Consider the following 15,803-nt stretch of genomic DNA (forward strand, 5'->3'; position numbering starts at 1 on the left):
ATGATTGTTCCACCATGAAATGTTAGAATAAAAGTAATAATAACAACAATAATAACAGTAATGGTAATAATCATATCAATAACAATGACAATGATAACAATAACAACAACAATAACAACACCAATACGACTACCAATAATAATTATTGTAGAACAATGTGCTATAAAATTCATTATCTGAACTGCCTATCCTCACAAGGGTCGCAGGGGGTGCTGGAGCTCATCCCAGGTGGGGACAACTTGAATCGTAGACCAGCCAATCACAGGGCACAAGAGGACAGATAACCAATCATAGCTAGAGGCAATTTAAAGAAAACTGGAGTACCCAGAGAAAACCCACGCAAGCCTGGGGAGAACCTGCAAACTGAGATCGAACCCTCAACCCCAGAACTGTGAGACCGACACACAAACCACTATGCCCAATGCGGCTTCTTTAAGCACATACACATGAATATAAATACATATAGTGTTTTTATTTCCCTTTAAAGTGTCAGGGTGTGTATGTTGCCAAGTCAATGTAATTTGCCCACGGCCTCTAAAATTGTGTGTGATAGCTATAGAGCCAAAACAGCCATGTTGTATTGATGAGAGATTGTGTAATCCAGTGGGATTTACACGTGCTGTCTTTCTAATCACTGACATTTATTGTCACCGTGACGCCACCGCTCTATATTTAGAATACCCATTGGAACGAGCCTTGGACTAAATCAAATTTAATTTAATGAAGTATTGATTATACAGATCTCTCTGTAGGGTGACTATTAAAGAACCGTGGCTATAAAAGCAGTGATATACGAAATACAAGGATTCAAGGATGAATCTCTGTAAAGACTGTGAAAACTTTTTCTACTTGATAAGTGAATGTTTACAAGTATTAAATCACAGAGAATCGACTAGGAAAACAACTGAGTGGATCATTCGAGCGTCAGAGAGGGACAGAAAGACGTTTTTATTCTCTTCTCAAATTAAAGTTGGCCTGGCAAATGGAGAAAAGGAAGAAAGGTACGTTTGTATTCTATTGAGTATGATTGGGGACCCAAATACAAGTTGGGTTTCGGATTGCTGATTGTCACAATTAAATCATCATCCACTTCGATAAAAATTGCTAGTTGGATTTTCCAAAATATGTCTGAACAGAAGAACATGATAATACTACATGGTGCTTTTTGTTAAAAATAGGTCATTATGATTGTGACTGAAATTGTGATTGATTACTTCTACTAATTCTGACTGTACTTTGGGTTATTATAACCGAAATCACTATCCAAGTATGAAACATAAAGAAAACAACAACCAAACATCATAATGACCACTATAATCCAATAAAGAGTTTACTTACCAGATTTACCAGAATATACATGCCTATTCGTCAATGAGTAAAAAGCCATAAATATATTTTCAAAGTAGTTATCTGTTATTGTATTGAAATTGTTGTTATTGTTGGGTTCCATAATTGGCTAACATAAGGAAATAATGGTGCATCATTTCTGCTCAATTCAGTCATTAATTGTATTATATATAGTAAGTCCAATTTTAGAATGATAGGCTGTTTGGATGTATATGAGCATGAATGGAATACATCATAAGCAACTATTGAACACAGATCCGCTTCTAACAGGAACATGCTTGGAGTTGAGGCTGATGGTCGTCGGCAGCAGCGGCCCATCTCAGTTCCAGCTAACCAACGCCATTCTAGGACGGGAAGAGTTCCCCAAGGACACCACGAGCATCTCTGGCAGTCGCAAGATTCTCGGAGAACTAGCAGGTCGACGGGTGGCTCTGATCAGTGCCCCCAACCTCTACGATAAGGACATATCCCGTGTCAAGAGGAAGATGGAGCTCAGAAGGTCCAAGTGTTTGTCAGTTCCCGGTCCCCACGCTTTCCTGGTTGCTTTTGACATGGACAAAATCTCACCCAATGATATGAGAACCCCGCAGCTCATGATGAATCATTTCGGAAGACGTTGTTTGAGACATTGCATTGTCCTACTCGCCTATGAAGGGAAGCCAGATGGCGGTAACTTGGAGAGTGCCGTGAGGAACACTGATTGGCCCTTGAGGCGTCTTGTGGAGGACTTTGGTGGCCGTTTTTACATTTTTAACAAGGACTGGCGTGACCGTAGCCGAGAGCGAGAATTGCTCCAGAAAATTGAGCGGACGGTGGCGTCTTTGGGCGGCGCCTGTTTCGCCAGCGGAACCTTCCAGAAAGCCGAACGTTGCGTTAAGAAGGAGGAGAAGAGGCTCATGAAGGAAATGGCGGCAGATAATGAGAAAGTATGGAATGAACTGGAGAAGGAGTACCTTTCGGATGAGTTGTACCGGCGAAAAGATGCTCACACGGCTAGCGTTAGCGCCGAGATCAGGGCCAAGGCGGAAGTCGATAATGGGTGGTTGAGGACGTCATTGGCCAGAGGAGTGGGCTCTGGTGTGGTGGTGGGTGCCGCATTGGGGGTCCTGGTTGGCTCCATTGAAGGCCCTGGAGGGATGGTGCTGTATGGGATCATTGGTGGGGCGGTGGGAGCGTCTGCGGGGGGTGCCGCTCAGGTAGCCACCAAACACATGGAGGACCGAGTGGCGCCTCCTGCTCGACTTAACTTCAACTCCATCTTTATTAATCGCTTCTTTGCCAATCCTCGGCCATGACAGGATTTTGTTCTTTGGAAATTTAAAACCTGATGAACTGCCCAGCAATTTTACATCAAAATATTTTGGACTTAGTGCTTCTGTTTCTGAACAATTACTATGTTAAAACATAGTCCAGCCTCCTGTTATGTTTGCCTATAGAGAAGCTCCTATCACATTCAGGGTGGAGTTTGTTTCAGTTGAACTTGTTTTTGTTTGACTTTCTAACACACCTTAACGCAATATAAAGCATTCCGAGTGCACTTCCCCGTTCGCCTGGAGCCTTTGGCGAGACAAAATCAGACTTCTGCTCAGAACAGGTGAGCCTTTATGTCACTGTTCTACTCCTGTTTAATTACTTTCATTCATTTTTCAAGCAAACACAACCTGCTACACCAAATGAAGCCTTTAAATACCTTGTGTACATGACAAATGATCAATTTCCTGAGGATTGAAACTCAAACCTGCATTTAACAACAAATAATAACATTATACTTTTGTTCCTGGTAGAATTAATCTATGTTTTTGTACTTAGTGTTGGAGTTTAGCTTCTCTGTGTTGTATTACAGTAGTCATCCATGCGTTGGGTATACCTGTTTGCCTGCATTCTTTACATATTCAAAATAGTCCATTCATAATATCAGATTTCACATGATTTGAGTTGGAAGTATTGCAACTAAATCTGTGAGAATCTGAAGTCCAGGATCTGAAGGATACTTTTTTTGTCCCTTCCTTCTTCTCAGTCCTAATGGCGTCAACTATTAGCCTCCTGCCCGAGAAGTCCTTACTATGCTCTCTGTGTAAGGATATCTTTAAAAATCCAGTGACCACCCCATGTGGTCATAGCTTTTGCCTGCCCTGCCTTTGCGACTTCTGGATGCGGCACCAGTCCAGATACTGCCCGTCCTGTAGAAGACTCTTCATTAGCAGACCGGATCTCAGCATCAACCACCTCCTAGCCGAAATCTCTGAAAATTACAAGAAAACCAGACCACAAAAACCCCCAGATGAAGAAACGGTAATGTTGCAAAGCAGCAATTTGTGATGGAAATCCAAGCTTAAACCAGACTTCTTTAGGTTATCAATGTTGAGCAAATGATTCAGGAACGATTACAGAAGATTGAGAAGCTGAAGAGTTCTCTTGAGCTTCAGAAGGTAAGGCTGAACACAACTGTAAAATTTGATTTCCTCTGATGGTGTCGTGTCATCCAATTAGAACTCTCATCTGAGAGAAGTGCGCGATAGCCAGAAAGTCTTCTCTACTCTTGTCCATGCCATGGAAAAGAGCCACAAAGCATTGGTGGTGGCCATAGAGGAGCGCCAAAAAGTGGAGCAGAAGAAAGTTGAGACTCTTTTGAAGGAACTGGAGCAGGAGATCCAGGAACTGAAAAAGGAGACTGCCCAACCTGACTTACTGGTTCCAGAAAAAAATCACAACCAGGACGAATCCAAGGAAGAATCTATCGTAAGTACCTAATACTTCTTCACATAACCCATGACACCATGATAGAAAAATGTTTGTTTCTTTACAGAACATCATGCCTGGTGGGCAACAGGTCCAATTGAAGGATTGGTCCATGGTTACCATTGAAACTGACCCTTGTGTTGGGGTCACTAGAAGAGCACTCTCGGAAATGATGTCAAAGATTAAACTGGAGGTCAACAGGCTCTCCAAATCAGGTCAGTTTTCAAATATTCTTGATTGTATACCTCATGAACTAAACACTGTCTTATTTTTTTTACTTGCCAGAACTTAGGAGAATTGAAAGATACATTGGTAAGACTTTATCTCCATTTAAATTCAAGCTAAGATGCCAAACCTACTCACACACTTTGACCTTCCCTCACTATAGTGGACGTCAACCTGAGTGCCAAGACGGCCCACCCTTCCCTTTCGGTTACGGAGGACAGAAAAGAAGTGCGGCAAAGTGATAAGCGCCATGAAGTTCCGGATCACCCCAAACGCTTTGACCGGGTGGCTAACGTCCTTGCCAAGGAGATCTTCAGTAGCGGACGATCCTACTGGGGCGTGGAAGTCGGCGAGAAGACAGAATGGAGCTTGGGGGTCGTTCGGCAGTCCATCAACAGGAAGGGTCGCTTCACAGTTTGCCCTGCCAATGGTTTCTGGATTCTGAGTCTAAAGGCTAACGGGCAGTATGTCGCCAACACCTCTCCACCGAGTGCAGTGGCAATGGACCATAGGCCTAGAAAACTCGGCATTTTTGTGGACTACACCGAAGGCCACGTGTCATTCTACTGCTCCGAGACAGGCGTCCACCTGTACACCTTCACAGACACTTTCACAGATAGCCTACACCCGTTCTTTAGTCCCGGTCGTCTGCACGGTGGTAAAAACGCTGAACCCCTCGTCATTAGCTCCGGGTTTTGCAGCATCTGATTGTACTGGAGTAAAGGTACTAATCCCTTCGTAGTTCTGTAGTATTAACACATTAAGTTATTGGAGACTGGAATGAGTGTTTCCATCCACCCTGGAAATCTGGAGAGAAACCACAGGGTGAGCAGACATGAGGCCAAAGCAGGACGTGGACAGAGGGCGAGGGAGGTGGGGTGGTTCTCCACCAAACAGCAGCTTATTGTGTTCGTACACCAGGCACCGGGAGACACATTCACGCATTGACACACTCACAGATACGGACACACATGCTTGTGCCCACTGCCACACCGCCTGGGGAGCATCTCGTTGCCACTTGATGCTGAACCGAGGCTCTATCGCCCCGCTGCCAATTCTGTCAAACTGCCCCATTGCACCTTGAGGACGTCGCACCTGCGGATCTGGAGAAACAAAGTTGCTGAGGACAGGGAGAGTCCAGTTTAAGGTAAATGGAGAGGTTGTTTTTGCCAATGGTTTTTATAGTTACTTTATTGTGGCATTTGTATCGTGTATGCTTTTTGGATGGGGACCATGTCTAATTCTCTGACTTTTGATACCCTAAATTTTAATCACTAATTTTCACTTGTCACAAGAATTGCGAAAGTGGACCACAAAAAAAGACCAAAAGAATTGCTAATATAACAGTAGATAACCACCTAAAAATTAATCTGTGTACATAGAAATCAGTCTCATAAGTGAATCAAAATAGCTTTGGATTTCATAGAAATCAGTTTTTTGTTTGTCATTAACCTTTTAGTCAATAATCTTCTATCATTGTACACATTAATTCCCAAGAATTATCAAACTTGCATCCCAACTGACGCGATCCTTGTTGTGGCCCACTCTAAAAACGCCCATGAAAGCTCGCCAGTGTTCCCCAGAGTAGCCTGGTGCTGTTTCCAAGATTAGCTGGTTAGCTCGACACCCACAGGCTCCCAATGTCAAAGAAGGCCTTTCTCTGGGCGACACCATGGAATCCACCAAATATGGGCCCATCACCAAATACTTATGAAAACCATATGCTTAGTTCATCAATGACATAACATTTTCTATCAACCTATTGGGCGATCAGATTAGCTGTTGCTGTCAGTTTCTTCCAAATAAACCAATCCCATTTAAATAAAATACACTTCTGTATTTTTGTGGATTGTTTTCAGATGATTTATTTGGAATTATCTTGTTTTCTAGATTACCCGGTCGGATTGAAACTGAGTGACATCATCACCACAAACCCAGACCTCAGCATTGGACCGCAATTTAAGGACTACACTCCATAAGCAAAGACTTATATAAAACCCTCCTACTTTTTAGCAAACATGGCAACCACAGGCATGCAATTAGTAGGCCTCATCATGTCCATCCTAGGCTGGGTGGCAGGGTTAGTAGTGATCCTAGTTCCACTTTGGCGGGTCACCGCTTTCATCGGCAACAACTTGGTGACCGCACAGATCATCTGGGAAGGCTTATGGATGACTTGCATTGTACAGAGTACGGGTCAAATCCAATGCAAGGTCTATGACAGCATGTTGGCGCTTCCCAGCGACATGCAGGCTGCTCGAGGTCTCACGGTCCTCTCGGTTATGCTATGCGCCGTGGCCCTTTCTTTAGGGGTCCTTGGCGCTAAATGCACTAAATGCGTTGGTGTTAATAGTCTCAAGGCGCGTATCGCTCGTATCTCAGGGGTGCTTTTCGCCGCCGCCGGATTCCTCTTCCTAGTACCCGTCTGCTGGACCGCCCACTCCATTATTAAGGATTTCTACGACCCGCATGTGGCTGCCCCGCATAAGCGCGAACTGGGGCCGAGCCTTTACATCGGCTGGGGGGCGTCGGGTTTACTCATGGTGGGCGGGTCTCTTCTGTATGCCGGTTCGAGCCCGCCCGGCTTGCCCGGATCTCCTACATTCAGTAGTGGGGAGAGCAGTCCTCGTCGGGCGCCTGCCTCGCAGGCGAAGGGTTATGTTTAACGTCCCCCATTCAATTGATGACAAGCTTGTTTCATTTTCCTCTTGAAATTTAATATTATTCAGCATGCGTGGAGGAATTGAACTCTATGTGTGATTAAATAACATTTTATCCTATGTATTTGATTGTGGAATACAATAAAACATTTGGCCTTATGTAAAATGTGTTTGTTTTTACATTTTTTTAATGATTATTCACACAAGAGTCTAGGGTCACTTAAAAATAGATGTAATGATTTGCTCTTTTTTAAAATAAAAGTTTTATAGTGCTTTTATAACATAAAAACAAGTTTGATGAAAGGTGGAGATGATTTAAAACATACTGGGAAAGAAGTTTAGTACATAGACAGACCATTTACACTCACAATTACATATATTTATCTTCTTTTAATACTTCAAATTGGAATATTTTTGGAATAGGGGGAGATATTGGATTAAACCTAATAACAAAATCATAAAAAGCCATCCTAACTATAAAAAGTTAGCATTAAATTCATTAAAATAATTATTTAGACATAGTAAGAATTGAAAAAAGTTCAGTCCAATTCTAATCAACAACACAGTGACTTGAACTCAGCACAGTAGAACAATAGAACAATGGCTTTAAGCTTGTACTCTTGTCTCTGCCATTCTCCATCCGGCCAGAACGGAGTAAAAAAAATACACCTAATCATCATATTTCTGTAGCAAGATAGTCTACTTTAAAAAGCGGATTGCCTATTTTCCATCTGAATGACAGCAGATGGACTAGCACAATACAACTTGATCATACACCACAACAATGAGCGTCAGTGATCCGAGTACCAGGTAGTGACTCATACATGACCTACGTCAGCCTGGAACAAAGCAAGACAGCCACTGTACAATAGAACGATGACAGGGTGCCATCTTTAACCCTTTTAGATGCATGTGTTAAACTTACAGACTGCCATTGACAGCACTAGTCGTCCAATCAATTTTGACTGGTTGGTCTCACAAGAAGCAAAAAAAAAAGCCTAGTTTAAAGGAATTGGACGGATATTTTTATTCAGCAATGCACAATTATTGCCCTGCACATTGTTCTTTTTTTATCTATGTTTTATACTTTCCACTCACACACAAACATAGGGGGCAGATATGTATATGTATACACATACATATATTCTGTATATATGGATATATAGAAAATAATAAAACCTGACAATTAGTTTTATAGTGAAAATAATGCTTTATATTTTCTATATTTTGAGAGGTATTACTATTGGGGGGGGGGGTACATTGTACTTTCTTGGTCCCCAATGGCTGGATTTCTTCAAATTAAAATAATTTCTGTGTCAGGGCTGTGACGTCACGTACTTGTTTGCTGTTCCAGACGGTATCATATGTTGTACCATAAATTTTCGCTAGAGGGCACTAAAACAGACATTGACCGAGTTCATACAGGAAGTGGGAAGTGAGAAACAGTACACAGCTGTGTGTTCGGTTCCGTGGCTACTGACGCTAAAGCTAAAAGGGTGAAAATAAAAGCCGACGCAGAGTTGAGAAAAACACGATTCTAATTGCGACTTTTAAGACTTACAGTCAACTATGGGGAAAGGTGGAGGTACATTTGAGAGGCTTTTGGGTAAGTCGTGAAGACAATTGCTTATGTTAGTAATCGAATGTGTGTCTCAAAGTGACGTGTTTTCAGCAGTGTATTGTTACGAGCCGGGGCTGTGGCGCTGAGGCCAAGCTAATTTTAGCCTTTGCTAACTAAATTGGCTGTTGATGATGAAGGCCCAGATAAGATCGTTTATTTTCATAATCGACATCACAATCCTTAGACGAGAAAGATCCCATTATGTTGGTCGAAATAAGGGTCGGCTCTTAACGTCTAATCGGACAGTCATTTTAACCAACCTACATATTTGTATCATTTGATATTTAAACAAACGTCAACATGACGATTTAAGTCACAACAAATGTCCTTTGGGGCTTTGGTGTGAGATAAATAACAGTTTTACAATACTGTCATAAATGTAATTGTTTTAATAAAAGAATATGACTTTGGTGGTGTCACTGTGGTGAATTCGATATCATTCCAAAAGTTTGTTTATTTGATGTACTTGTTTAATCAGGGTCACCTGAAGACTGTAAATAACCTCAAAAGTAAATAATGTTGGGTATTTTCCACGAAGAAAATTCATCATCTTTGCACACAAAAGTCATGCAACTCTAATCAGCCTACGCCATTGACATCTTATGCATTTTTACTGGAAAGATGGATGCTATTAATGGCAACCAAAGAGTTAAATAGCAGTTTTTTGCAGATAAGGCCACCAGTCAGCTGCTCCTTGAGACCGACTGGGAATCCATCCTGCAAATCTGTGACCTCATCCGACAAGGAGACACCCAGTAAGCCACTCTCATTATTATTTATTGTCTTTTTGTAATATTTTGTTTATTAAACTGACATATCTCCTTCCAATCAGAGCTAAATATGCCATTGTTGCTATAAAGAAGAAACTGAATGACAAAAACCCACACGTGGCCCTCTATGCATTTGAGGTGAGTTGTTTTTTTCTGCTATAGTTAAAAATAAATACTTGCTCATGTTGGAAGTTAGTGTAAAATATGTAAGCAATTCTTTCTTCCCCTTTTAGGTCCTTGAGTCTGTGGTTAAGAACTGTGGGCAGACGGTACACGATGAGGTGGCGAGTAAACAAACTATGGAAGAGCTGAAGGAGTTAATTAAGGTAGCATAAGTTGCAAATATTTTATTTACCCTAATTAATTTCACTTTTTTATTGATTGTACCATTATTATGAGATGACAGTAGACACATAACCTGGAAATAAGGTACTAGCACTTTAAGAAACTGTAATTTTCTTTCCGACAGACGCAGACAGAACCAAACGTCCGAAATAAAATCCTATATTTAATCCAAGCCTGGGCTCACGCCTTCCGTAACGAGCCCAAGTACAAAGTTGTGCAAGACACTTATCAGATCATGAAAGTGGAAGGTGAGCAGACATATTGTTTCTCCACCACATAACACAAAGAAAATTTTAAAAAATGACTAATGCATTGAGGCTTCTGAAAACGCAATAAGTCATAATTAATGACTCACTTTCAAATATCTTCAATCCTCAGGTCACGTGTTCCCTGAATTTAAGGAGAGTGATGCTATGTTTGCAGCGGAACGAGTAAGAATTTTAAAAAAAAATTGGCCATGTTTATCTCACTATTTTGGTGCTGTTGAATCATGACTCAGCACTTTTTTGTCTCACGTATTTATACTCATGTTAATCATTTTTCTTATGTTTCTTTTTATTATTTCAGGCCCCAGACTGGGTCGATGCTGAGGAATGCCACCGGTGCAGAGTCCAGTTTGGAGTAATGACAAGAAAGGTAGGCCTGGAAATAGGACTTGGGGACATTCCCACAATATATTGAGTCACCGCCATGTTATCAGAGTCATAGTTTTACAACCCATGTGAGAGCCTGACCTGGATTTTGCTCTCTTCCATTTTGAAAGCACCATTGTCGAGCCTGTGGGCAAATCTTTTGCGGCAAGTGTTCCTCCAAGTACTCCACCATTCCCAAATTCGGGATCGAGAAAGAGGTCCGCGTTTGCGAGCCCTGCTTTGAGCTCCTGAACAAGTAAGTACTCGGACTACTTTGACAAGTTCCGTGCTTCTTCTTGGTCTTCACAAAGTTGTTTTTCCTTCCCTTGCCAGCCACCCGACCCTATCTCCTCCTCTGAGGAAAGCCGAGGGCAAACCCGCGCCCACCACTGCCGCGGAACTGCCGCCGGAGTATCTCACCAGTCCACTTTCCCAGCAGTCTCAAGTAAATGCCACATTGAAATATGACTATGGTCCTAAAAATCAAATAATTTTCTGCTTTTTCTTGTCTAGATGCCCCCAAAAAGAGATGAGGCAGCCCTGCAGGAGGAGGAGGAACTGCAACTGGCCATCGCCCTCTCCCAAAGTGAGGCTGAGGAGAAAGAACGGATGGTAGGATGCGGAAAATTGAATTGTAGCTGCATTACCATGAAAAAAGGGTCTAATACAGCCATTTGTTTAATTGCAGAAACATAAAAACTCGTATGGCGTGTACCCAAAGGCCGACCCCATTCCTATTACTTCCTCAGCCCCTCCAGTCAGCACCCTCTACACGTCCCCTGTGGTAAGATGACACATTTCCCCAACATCCTAAAAGATGTCCTAACTGGTGTTTATATGAACATTTCAATCTAGAATTCCTCTGCTCCTTCTGCTGAAGAAGTTGACCCTGAGGTATAGTCAGAATCCAACATTTTATTGTTTTAAATGGGCACAAACTAGTCAAGATATTGACCACCCCACCTCATTGCAGCTGGCCCGTTACCTGAATAGAACATACTGGGAGAAAAAGCAAGAAGAGGCGCGCAAGAGTCCCACCCCCTCGGCGCCTGCCCCTGTTCCCATGGCCGAGCCCCTACCGCCAATCGCTCAGCCCATTGAAGCTCATGTCCCAGTACAGCCTGTCAACATAGTGGAGGTATGTTCATATTTCTTCCCCCTTAGGAGGGCATTGTATCTTAATGGATTAACAAGACATGGTGTTCTACCTTCCTAATATGGCTGCCTTTAGCAGCAGTACCAGAACGGCGAGTCGGAGGAAAACCACGAGCAGTTTTTAAAGGCCCTCCAGAATGCTGTCACCACCTTCCTGAATCGCATGAAGAGTAACCACATGCGTGGGCGCAGCATCACCAACGACAGTGCCGTCCTGTCACTCTTCCAGTCCATCAACAACATGCACCCGCAACTCCTGGATATTCTTAACCAACTGGATGAGAAACGACGTGAGTGCCTTTTGTGCAAATGTGGGAAAAATGTGAAGTATTTTGATATGAACAATCTGTTATTCGCAGTGTACTATGAGGGGCTTCAGGATAAGTTAGCTCAAGTTCGAGATGCCCGGGCGGCACTCAATGCCCTTCGGGATGAACATAGGGAGAAATTGCGTCGCGCCGCCGAAGAAGCTGAGAGGCAGAGGCAGATCCAGCTGGCACAGAAACTGGAGATCATGAGGCAGAAAAAGCAGGTACTTTTACTATGTGTGGCTCCAGTTTCTTAACTAGGTCTACAATGTCTTGTGTCTTTATGTCTATCTTGCTACTGCAACCAAGACATCCCGGATCAGGGATGAAATAAAGTTCTAATTCAGCCATGACTGCATTTAGCGCAAGTTGCAAAGCTGTCACTCTGCTCTGAAATATTTTGTTGTCACGCTGTAAGGAATATTTGGAAATGCAAAGGCAGCTGGCCATCCAGCGCTTGCAAGAGCAAGAAAAAGAGCGGCAGATGCGCCTGGAGCAGCAGAAGCACACCGTCCAGATGAGAGCCCAGATGCCTGCTTTCTCTCTGCCCTACGCACAGGTGAACACATCCATCCACTCACTCAAAAAGTCTCAAAAGTACCCGTTTGCCAAATACTCTTTCATCTCCCACAGATGCAGTCATTGCCCCCAAATGTAGCCGGTGGAGTGGTGTACGCACCGGGTGCACCCCCCAGCTACCCCGGCACCTTTAGTCCAGCCAACTCAGTGGAGGGTTCCCCTATGCACAACATCTATATGAACCAGCCGGGTCAGGGTCCACCACCTCAGTACCAGGCCATGCCCCCTGCCCCCACAGGTTTGTCACAGATGTCACATTTCAGGGCAATTGGATCACATTCTTATCAATATCTTTTTGCATGTGCCTAGATCCCAACATGGTGAACGCTTACATGTATCCGCCTACTGCTGCCAATGGACAAAATGCTCCTCCTCCTGGTCAGGCTCCGCCCACCACCAATACTCCTTACTCCAACTACCAGCCTACGCCCACGCAAGGCTACCAGGTCTGGCTCTTCTAGCACTGTTTTAACTCATTAATTGCCCATGATAGATACTTTCAGATCTCACAATTTGGATGAATTGGACGTTTATTGGCATCAATGGCACTGATGAAAATCTTTTTTTTTTTTTTCGTAGATTAGGCAGTTATTGTTATCAATTATGAAGGCTTAATTATTAAATGCTGGTACTTCTGGTCTTTCACAATGTAAATCAATGCATTGTGTTGCTTCTTTTCACTGCACAGAACGTGGCATCGCAGGCCCAGAGTTTACCCTCCATGCCTCAGGGCGCCCCCACCAACGGCATGGCTTACATGGGCTACCCAGCCTACAACATGCAAAATATGATGTCAGCACTTCCTGGGCAGGACCCTAACATGGCCGTCCAACAGCAGTACATGTCCGGCCAGCAGCCCATGTACCAACAGGTCAGATATAAATGCCTCACCGCCATTTTTTTTTTAGTCCAACTCCTCTAACTACTTTTAACCCAATTACTCTAGATGGCGCCTCCCGGTGGCTCGCAGCAACCGGCTCAGCCACCCCAGCAGCAGCAGCCTCCGCCACAGCATCAGCAGCACCTGCCCCCCGCCCAGGTGGTCCCGGGCAGCGCAGAGGCGCAACTCATCTCTTTCGACTGAAATCTGCCGCTTGCTTACTATAATCGGGCCTCAGACACTACTACTACTACTCCCCCACTTTCGATCAGTCGCACTTCCACTGTCATGTCGCGCCGATGTTAAATCTTGTGATGATCTCTTTACATTAGCGTGGGGTGGGGGGGGACAAAAGCGGGTGCGCCAACTCTCCATCCGTTACTTGTTCCTTGTATTTCCTCCTTCACAAATAGTCTCCTAACAATGAAATAAGAAAATACTAATTGCAGGGGGAACAAACACATGGCAAAAGTAAAAAGCATGTTGTTTTTAAATTGTATTCCAAAGTGGACCCTGTCTGACACTTTATTTTTGATTGAGAGATGTTTAAAAGACATGCCTGTGTCTTTAAGAAAGGGGAAGGGGCTTGGAACAAACAGCACTAACAGAGCTTAACATTCCGCTTGTTGGTTCCAAAATCTTCAGTTTTAGTTTGAGTTTTTTTTCGTCGTGAAGTGTTTTCAGTATTTAAACATAGTTAAAGATTCATGGTTGAACCACGTAAGTTATACAGAGAATGCAAATCAACTCGTTTATTTGAATTATGAAATAGTGCCCCCCTCAAGATGTAATTATCTGTTAATATTCTGTCTGTGCACAGGTACGCTAGATGTGCACAAAAGTGGAAATGCTTTTGGCTGCATGTAATCCATTGCTTTTTTCAGTAACTGATTCTTTGTCATTCATGGGGCTCGCAGGTCATTTTAAATTTATATTTAATAAATATGATTCTTATTGTCCACAAGTCCCATTCTTTTTTTTGTTTGTTTTCTTTCCACAATCTTGGCTTGTCATACTTGAGGAACGCATTTCTAGATTTTTCTGAAGATGAGACATTTGTAGAAGTCTTCCATCTCCACCTGTAAGACAAATACATATTTTTGGTGTGTGAGAGAAAGTTTTACACAACAGTGTGTGGAAATGTGACCCACTATTCGCTCCATACGCATGCCATTCCCAAAGGCCATCTGCCGGAGAACGTCCAAGTCTGGAAGTCCCCATTCAGGATTCCTAAATAACCAGAACAACTCATCTCAGTTTATTTTCGTCTGACTTAATACTATAAAATGTCCGAAGATTATAATGTTGTCCTGTTGCAAGAACAGAAAAAAAACTAGATCTAGTAGGCCTGTTAAGTACTACATGTATTATAAATAAATGCACTTTAATGAATGGCCCTAAAAGCACCAAACTACGAAAATGTAATACTACTCACACTTTGCGTATCTCTTCATCTAGAAGTTCATTACATTGTGGTGTAATGGTTCCGTTAATCGCAAACACCTAAAAAAAGTAACCAAAATCAGTCATTTTGAAAGCTTCTTGAAAACGTACAATACATACATACCCCATATATGACCAATAGACCATTTTGTTTGATGATTTGACCTGCCCCAGTAAAAACACCCTTGTAAATTGCAATAACAAAAATAAAAATAAATCAGTACAGTGAGCCAGGCCATTCATGCACTTTTCCAGCCTACCTGTGCTGTCTTAAAGGGACTGTACTGCAGTAAATTAATAGCAATAATGACATCACAGGAGCCACGGGTAAGCCCCGCCCACTTCTCCCAAGGTTCACCAGCATCCAGGTGCACAGGTGGTAGCACCGTCTTCATATTGGTTGCGGCGATGTATGCTTTGATGCTGCAAGATTGACACGTCACCCCAAAACCGGACTTTAATAGTGAACATGTTTTTTATTTTCCAAAATTTACCTCTCCAAGGCTTCTTCCTTGATGTCTGACGGTTGCCAGGTGACAAAAGGCATCTTTTGGGCAAAGCGTATGACATGCTGTCCGGTTCCCGAGCCGATTTCCAGAGCAAAAAGCTGCCGGTGTGACTGGTCCTCCAATGTTTCCTCTAGAACCCAGGACAGTTCTTCCCAGTTCCTCTCTGCTTGAGGAGATAAGAGCATGGCTTGTTAGTGAAGGAGGCCACAAGGATGTCTTCAGCTGGGTTTGAGGTCCTGAGTTTTGGTCTAAGGTCTACTGTCTGGTCTTCAAATGTTATAAAACATTAGTCAGTGTGGATGTCTGAGGTGAGATGTAAGTGAAGACAGATGGGCAGCGGATTATTACTTTAAGAGGATTCCTTATGTGCAAGAGTACCCGGAAAAAACCAACACAAGCACAGGTTCCCCTTTGGGTACTCTTGCAAAACTGGATGGATGATTCAAACCCACAAATTAAGAGCAGTAATGAGTCTAATCAGTTAAAAAAAACTATTGGCCACTTGGTACTTGGCCAGAAACACATATAGTACATAATATTACATGTATTTACTCCTATAATAACAAACCAGCCCAGAAATTTGGTCTTCA

The 15,803-nt window shown here is 42.9% G+C and overlaps 5 protein-coding genes across 6 annotated transcripts; 4 read left to right on the plus strand and 1 right to left on the minus strand.

The window, feature by feature from the left end:
- The first annotated feature begins 821 nt into the window (after positions 1-821).
- Positions 822-2,655, plus strand: LOC144208102 (GTPase IMAP family member 9). Its single transcript, XM_077733764.1, has 2 exons — positions 822-1,001; positions 1,618-2,655. The coding sequence occupies exons 1-2, from the start codon at positions 983-985 to the stop codon at positions 2,640-2,642; spliced, it is 1,044 nt and encodes a 347-aa protein (XP_077589890.1). The 5' UTR covers positions 822-982; the 3' UTR covers positions 2,643-2,655.
- Positions 2,656-2,793: 138 nt separating this feature from the next.
- On the plus strand, positions 2,794-5,021 carry btr02 (bloodthirsty-related gene family, member 2). Its single transcript, XM_077733763.1, has 7 exons — positions 2,794-2,941; positions 3,365-3,639; positions 3,699-3,776; positions 3,838-4,086; positions 4,154-4,301; positions 4,372-4,398; positions 4,475-5,021. Exons 2-7 carry the CDS (start codon positions 3,370-3,372, stop codon positions 5,017-5,019), a joined length of 1,317 nt encoding a protein of 438 aa, XP_077589889.1. The 5' UTR covers positions 2,794-2,941; positions 3,365-3,369; the 3' UTR covers positions 5,020-5,021.
- A 1,307-nt stretch (positions 5,022-6,328) lies between these two features.
- cldnk (claudin k) lies at positions 6,329-7,137 on the plus strand. Its single transcript, XM_077733765.1, has one exon. The coding sequence runs from the start codon at positions 6,330-6,332 to the stop codon at positions 6,975-6,977; it is 648 nt and encodes a 215-aa protein (XP_077589891.1). The 5' UTR covers position 6,329; the 3' UTR covers positions 6,978-7,137.
- A 1,261-nt stretch (positions 7,138-8,398) lies between these two features.
- Positions 8,399-14,227, plus strand: hgs (hepatocyte growth factor-regulated tyrosine kinase substrate). Of its 2 annotated transcripts, none has more exons than XM_077733761.1 (20): positions 8,399-8,577; positions 9,263-9,347; positions 9,425-9,500; positions 9,596-9,688; positions 9,832-9,955; positions 10,086-10,138; positions 10,275-10,343; positions 10,471-10,595; positions 10,673-10,784; positions 10,853-10,951; positions 11,028-11,123; positions 11,195-11,233; positions 11,313-11,477; positions 11,571-11,784; positions 11,854-12,026; positions 12,221-12,361; positions 12,436-12,619; positions 12,691-12,827; positions 13,070-13,252; positions 13,328-14,227. In XM_077733761.1, the coding sequence occupies exons 1-20, from the start codon at positions 8,541-8,543 to the stop codon at positions 13,463-13,465; spliced, it is 2,343 nt and encodes a 780-aa protein (XP_077589887.1). In that variant the 5' UTR covers positions 8,399-8,540; the 3' UTR covers positions 13,466-14,227. The 2 variants fall into 2 exon arrangements, with proteins under 2 accessions (XP_077589887.1, XP_077589888.1); XM_077733762.1 differs by having other exon boundaries at positions 11,574-11,784.
- Positions 13,250-15,784, minus strand: LOC144208105 (methyltransferase-like 26 B). The gene is made up of 6 exons (XM_077733766.1): positions 15,199-15,784; positions 14,965-15,127; positions 14,829-14,888; positions 14,697-14,764; positions 14,413-14,491; positions 13,250-14,340 (listed from the first exon to the last, which is right to left on the minus strand). Exons 1-6 carry the CDS (start codon positions 15,396-15,398, stop codon positions 14,293-14,295), a joined length of 618 nt encoding a protein of 205 aa, XP_077589892.1. The 5' UTR covers positions 15,399-15,784; the 3' UTR covers positions 13,250-14,292.
- Positions 15,785-15,803: the final 19 nt, after the last annotated feature.

The sequence above is a fragment of the Stigmatopora nigra genome, chromosome 15 (genome assembly GCF_051989575.1).
Source record: "Stigmatopora nigra isolate UIUO_SnigA chromosome 15, RoL_Snig_1.1, whole genome shotgun sequence".
NCBI classification, from domain to species: Eukaryota; Metazoa; Chordata; class Actinopteri; order Syngnathiformes; family Syngnathidae; genus Stigmatopora; species Stigmatopora nigra.

What these genes read in the sequence shown, in the direction of transcription:
- btr02 (XM_077733763.1), top strand. Translation starts at nt 3,370, where the DNA reads ATGGCGTCAACTATTAGCCTCCTGCCCGAGAAGTCCTTACTATGCTCT. An exon ending in AACCCCCAGATGAAGAAACG is followed by an intron (nt 3,640 to 3,698) that starts GTAATGTTGCAA and finishes AGACTTCTTTAG; the next exon opens with GTTATCAATGTTGAGCAAAT. An exon ending in CAACAGGCTCTCCAAATCAG is followed by an intron (nt 4,302 to 4,371) that starts GTCAGTTTTCAA and finishes TTTACTTGCCAG; the next exon opens with AACTTAGGAGAATTGAAAGA.
- cldnk (XM_077733765.1), top strand. Translation starts at nt 6,330, where the DNA reads ATGGCAACCACAGGCATGCAATTAGTAGGCCTCATCATGTCCATCCTA.
- hgs (XM_077733761.1), top strand. Translation starts at nt 8,541, where the DNA reads ATGGGGAAAGGTGGAGGTACATTTGAGAGGCTTTTGG. An exon ending in ATCCGACAAGGAGACACCCA is followed by an intron (nt 9,348 to 9,424) that starts GTAAGCCACTCT and finishes CCTTCCAATCAG; the next exon opens with AGCTAAATATGCCATTGTTG. An exon ending in TGGCCCTCTATGCATTTGAG is followed by an intron (nt 9,501 to 9,595) that starts GTGAGTTGTTTT and finishes TTCCCCTTTTAG; the next exon opens with GTCCTTGAGTCTGTGGTTAA.
- LOC144208105 (XM_077733766.1), bottom strand. Translation starts at nt 15,398, where the DNA reads ATGCTCTTATCTCCTCAAGCAGAGAGGAACTGGGAAGAACTGTCCTGG. An exon ending in AAGGAAGAAGCCTTGGAGAG is followed by an intron (nt 15,128 to 15,198) that starts GTAAATTTTGGA and finishes TCAATCTTGCAG; the next exon opens with CATCAAAGCATACATCGCCG. An exon ending in GCATGCGTATGGAGCGAATA is followed by an intron (nt 14,341 to 14,412) that starts GTGGGTCACATT and finishes TTTGTCTTACAG; the next exon opens with GTGGAGATGGAAGACTTCTA.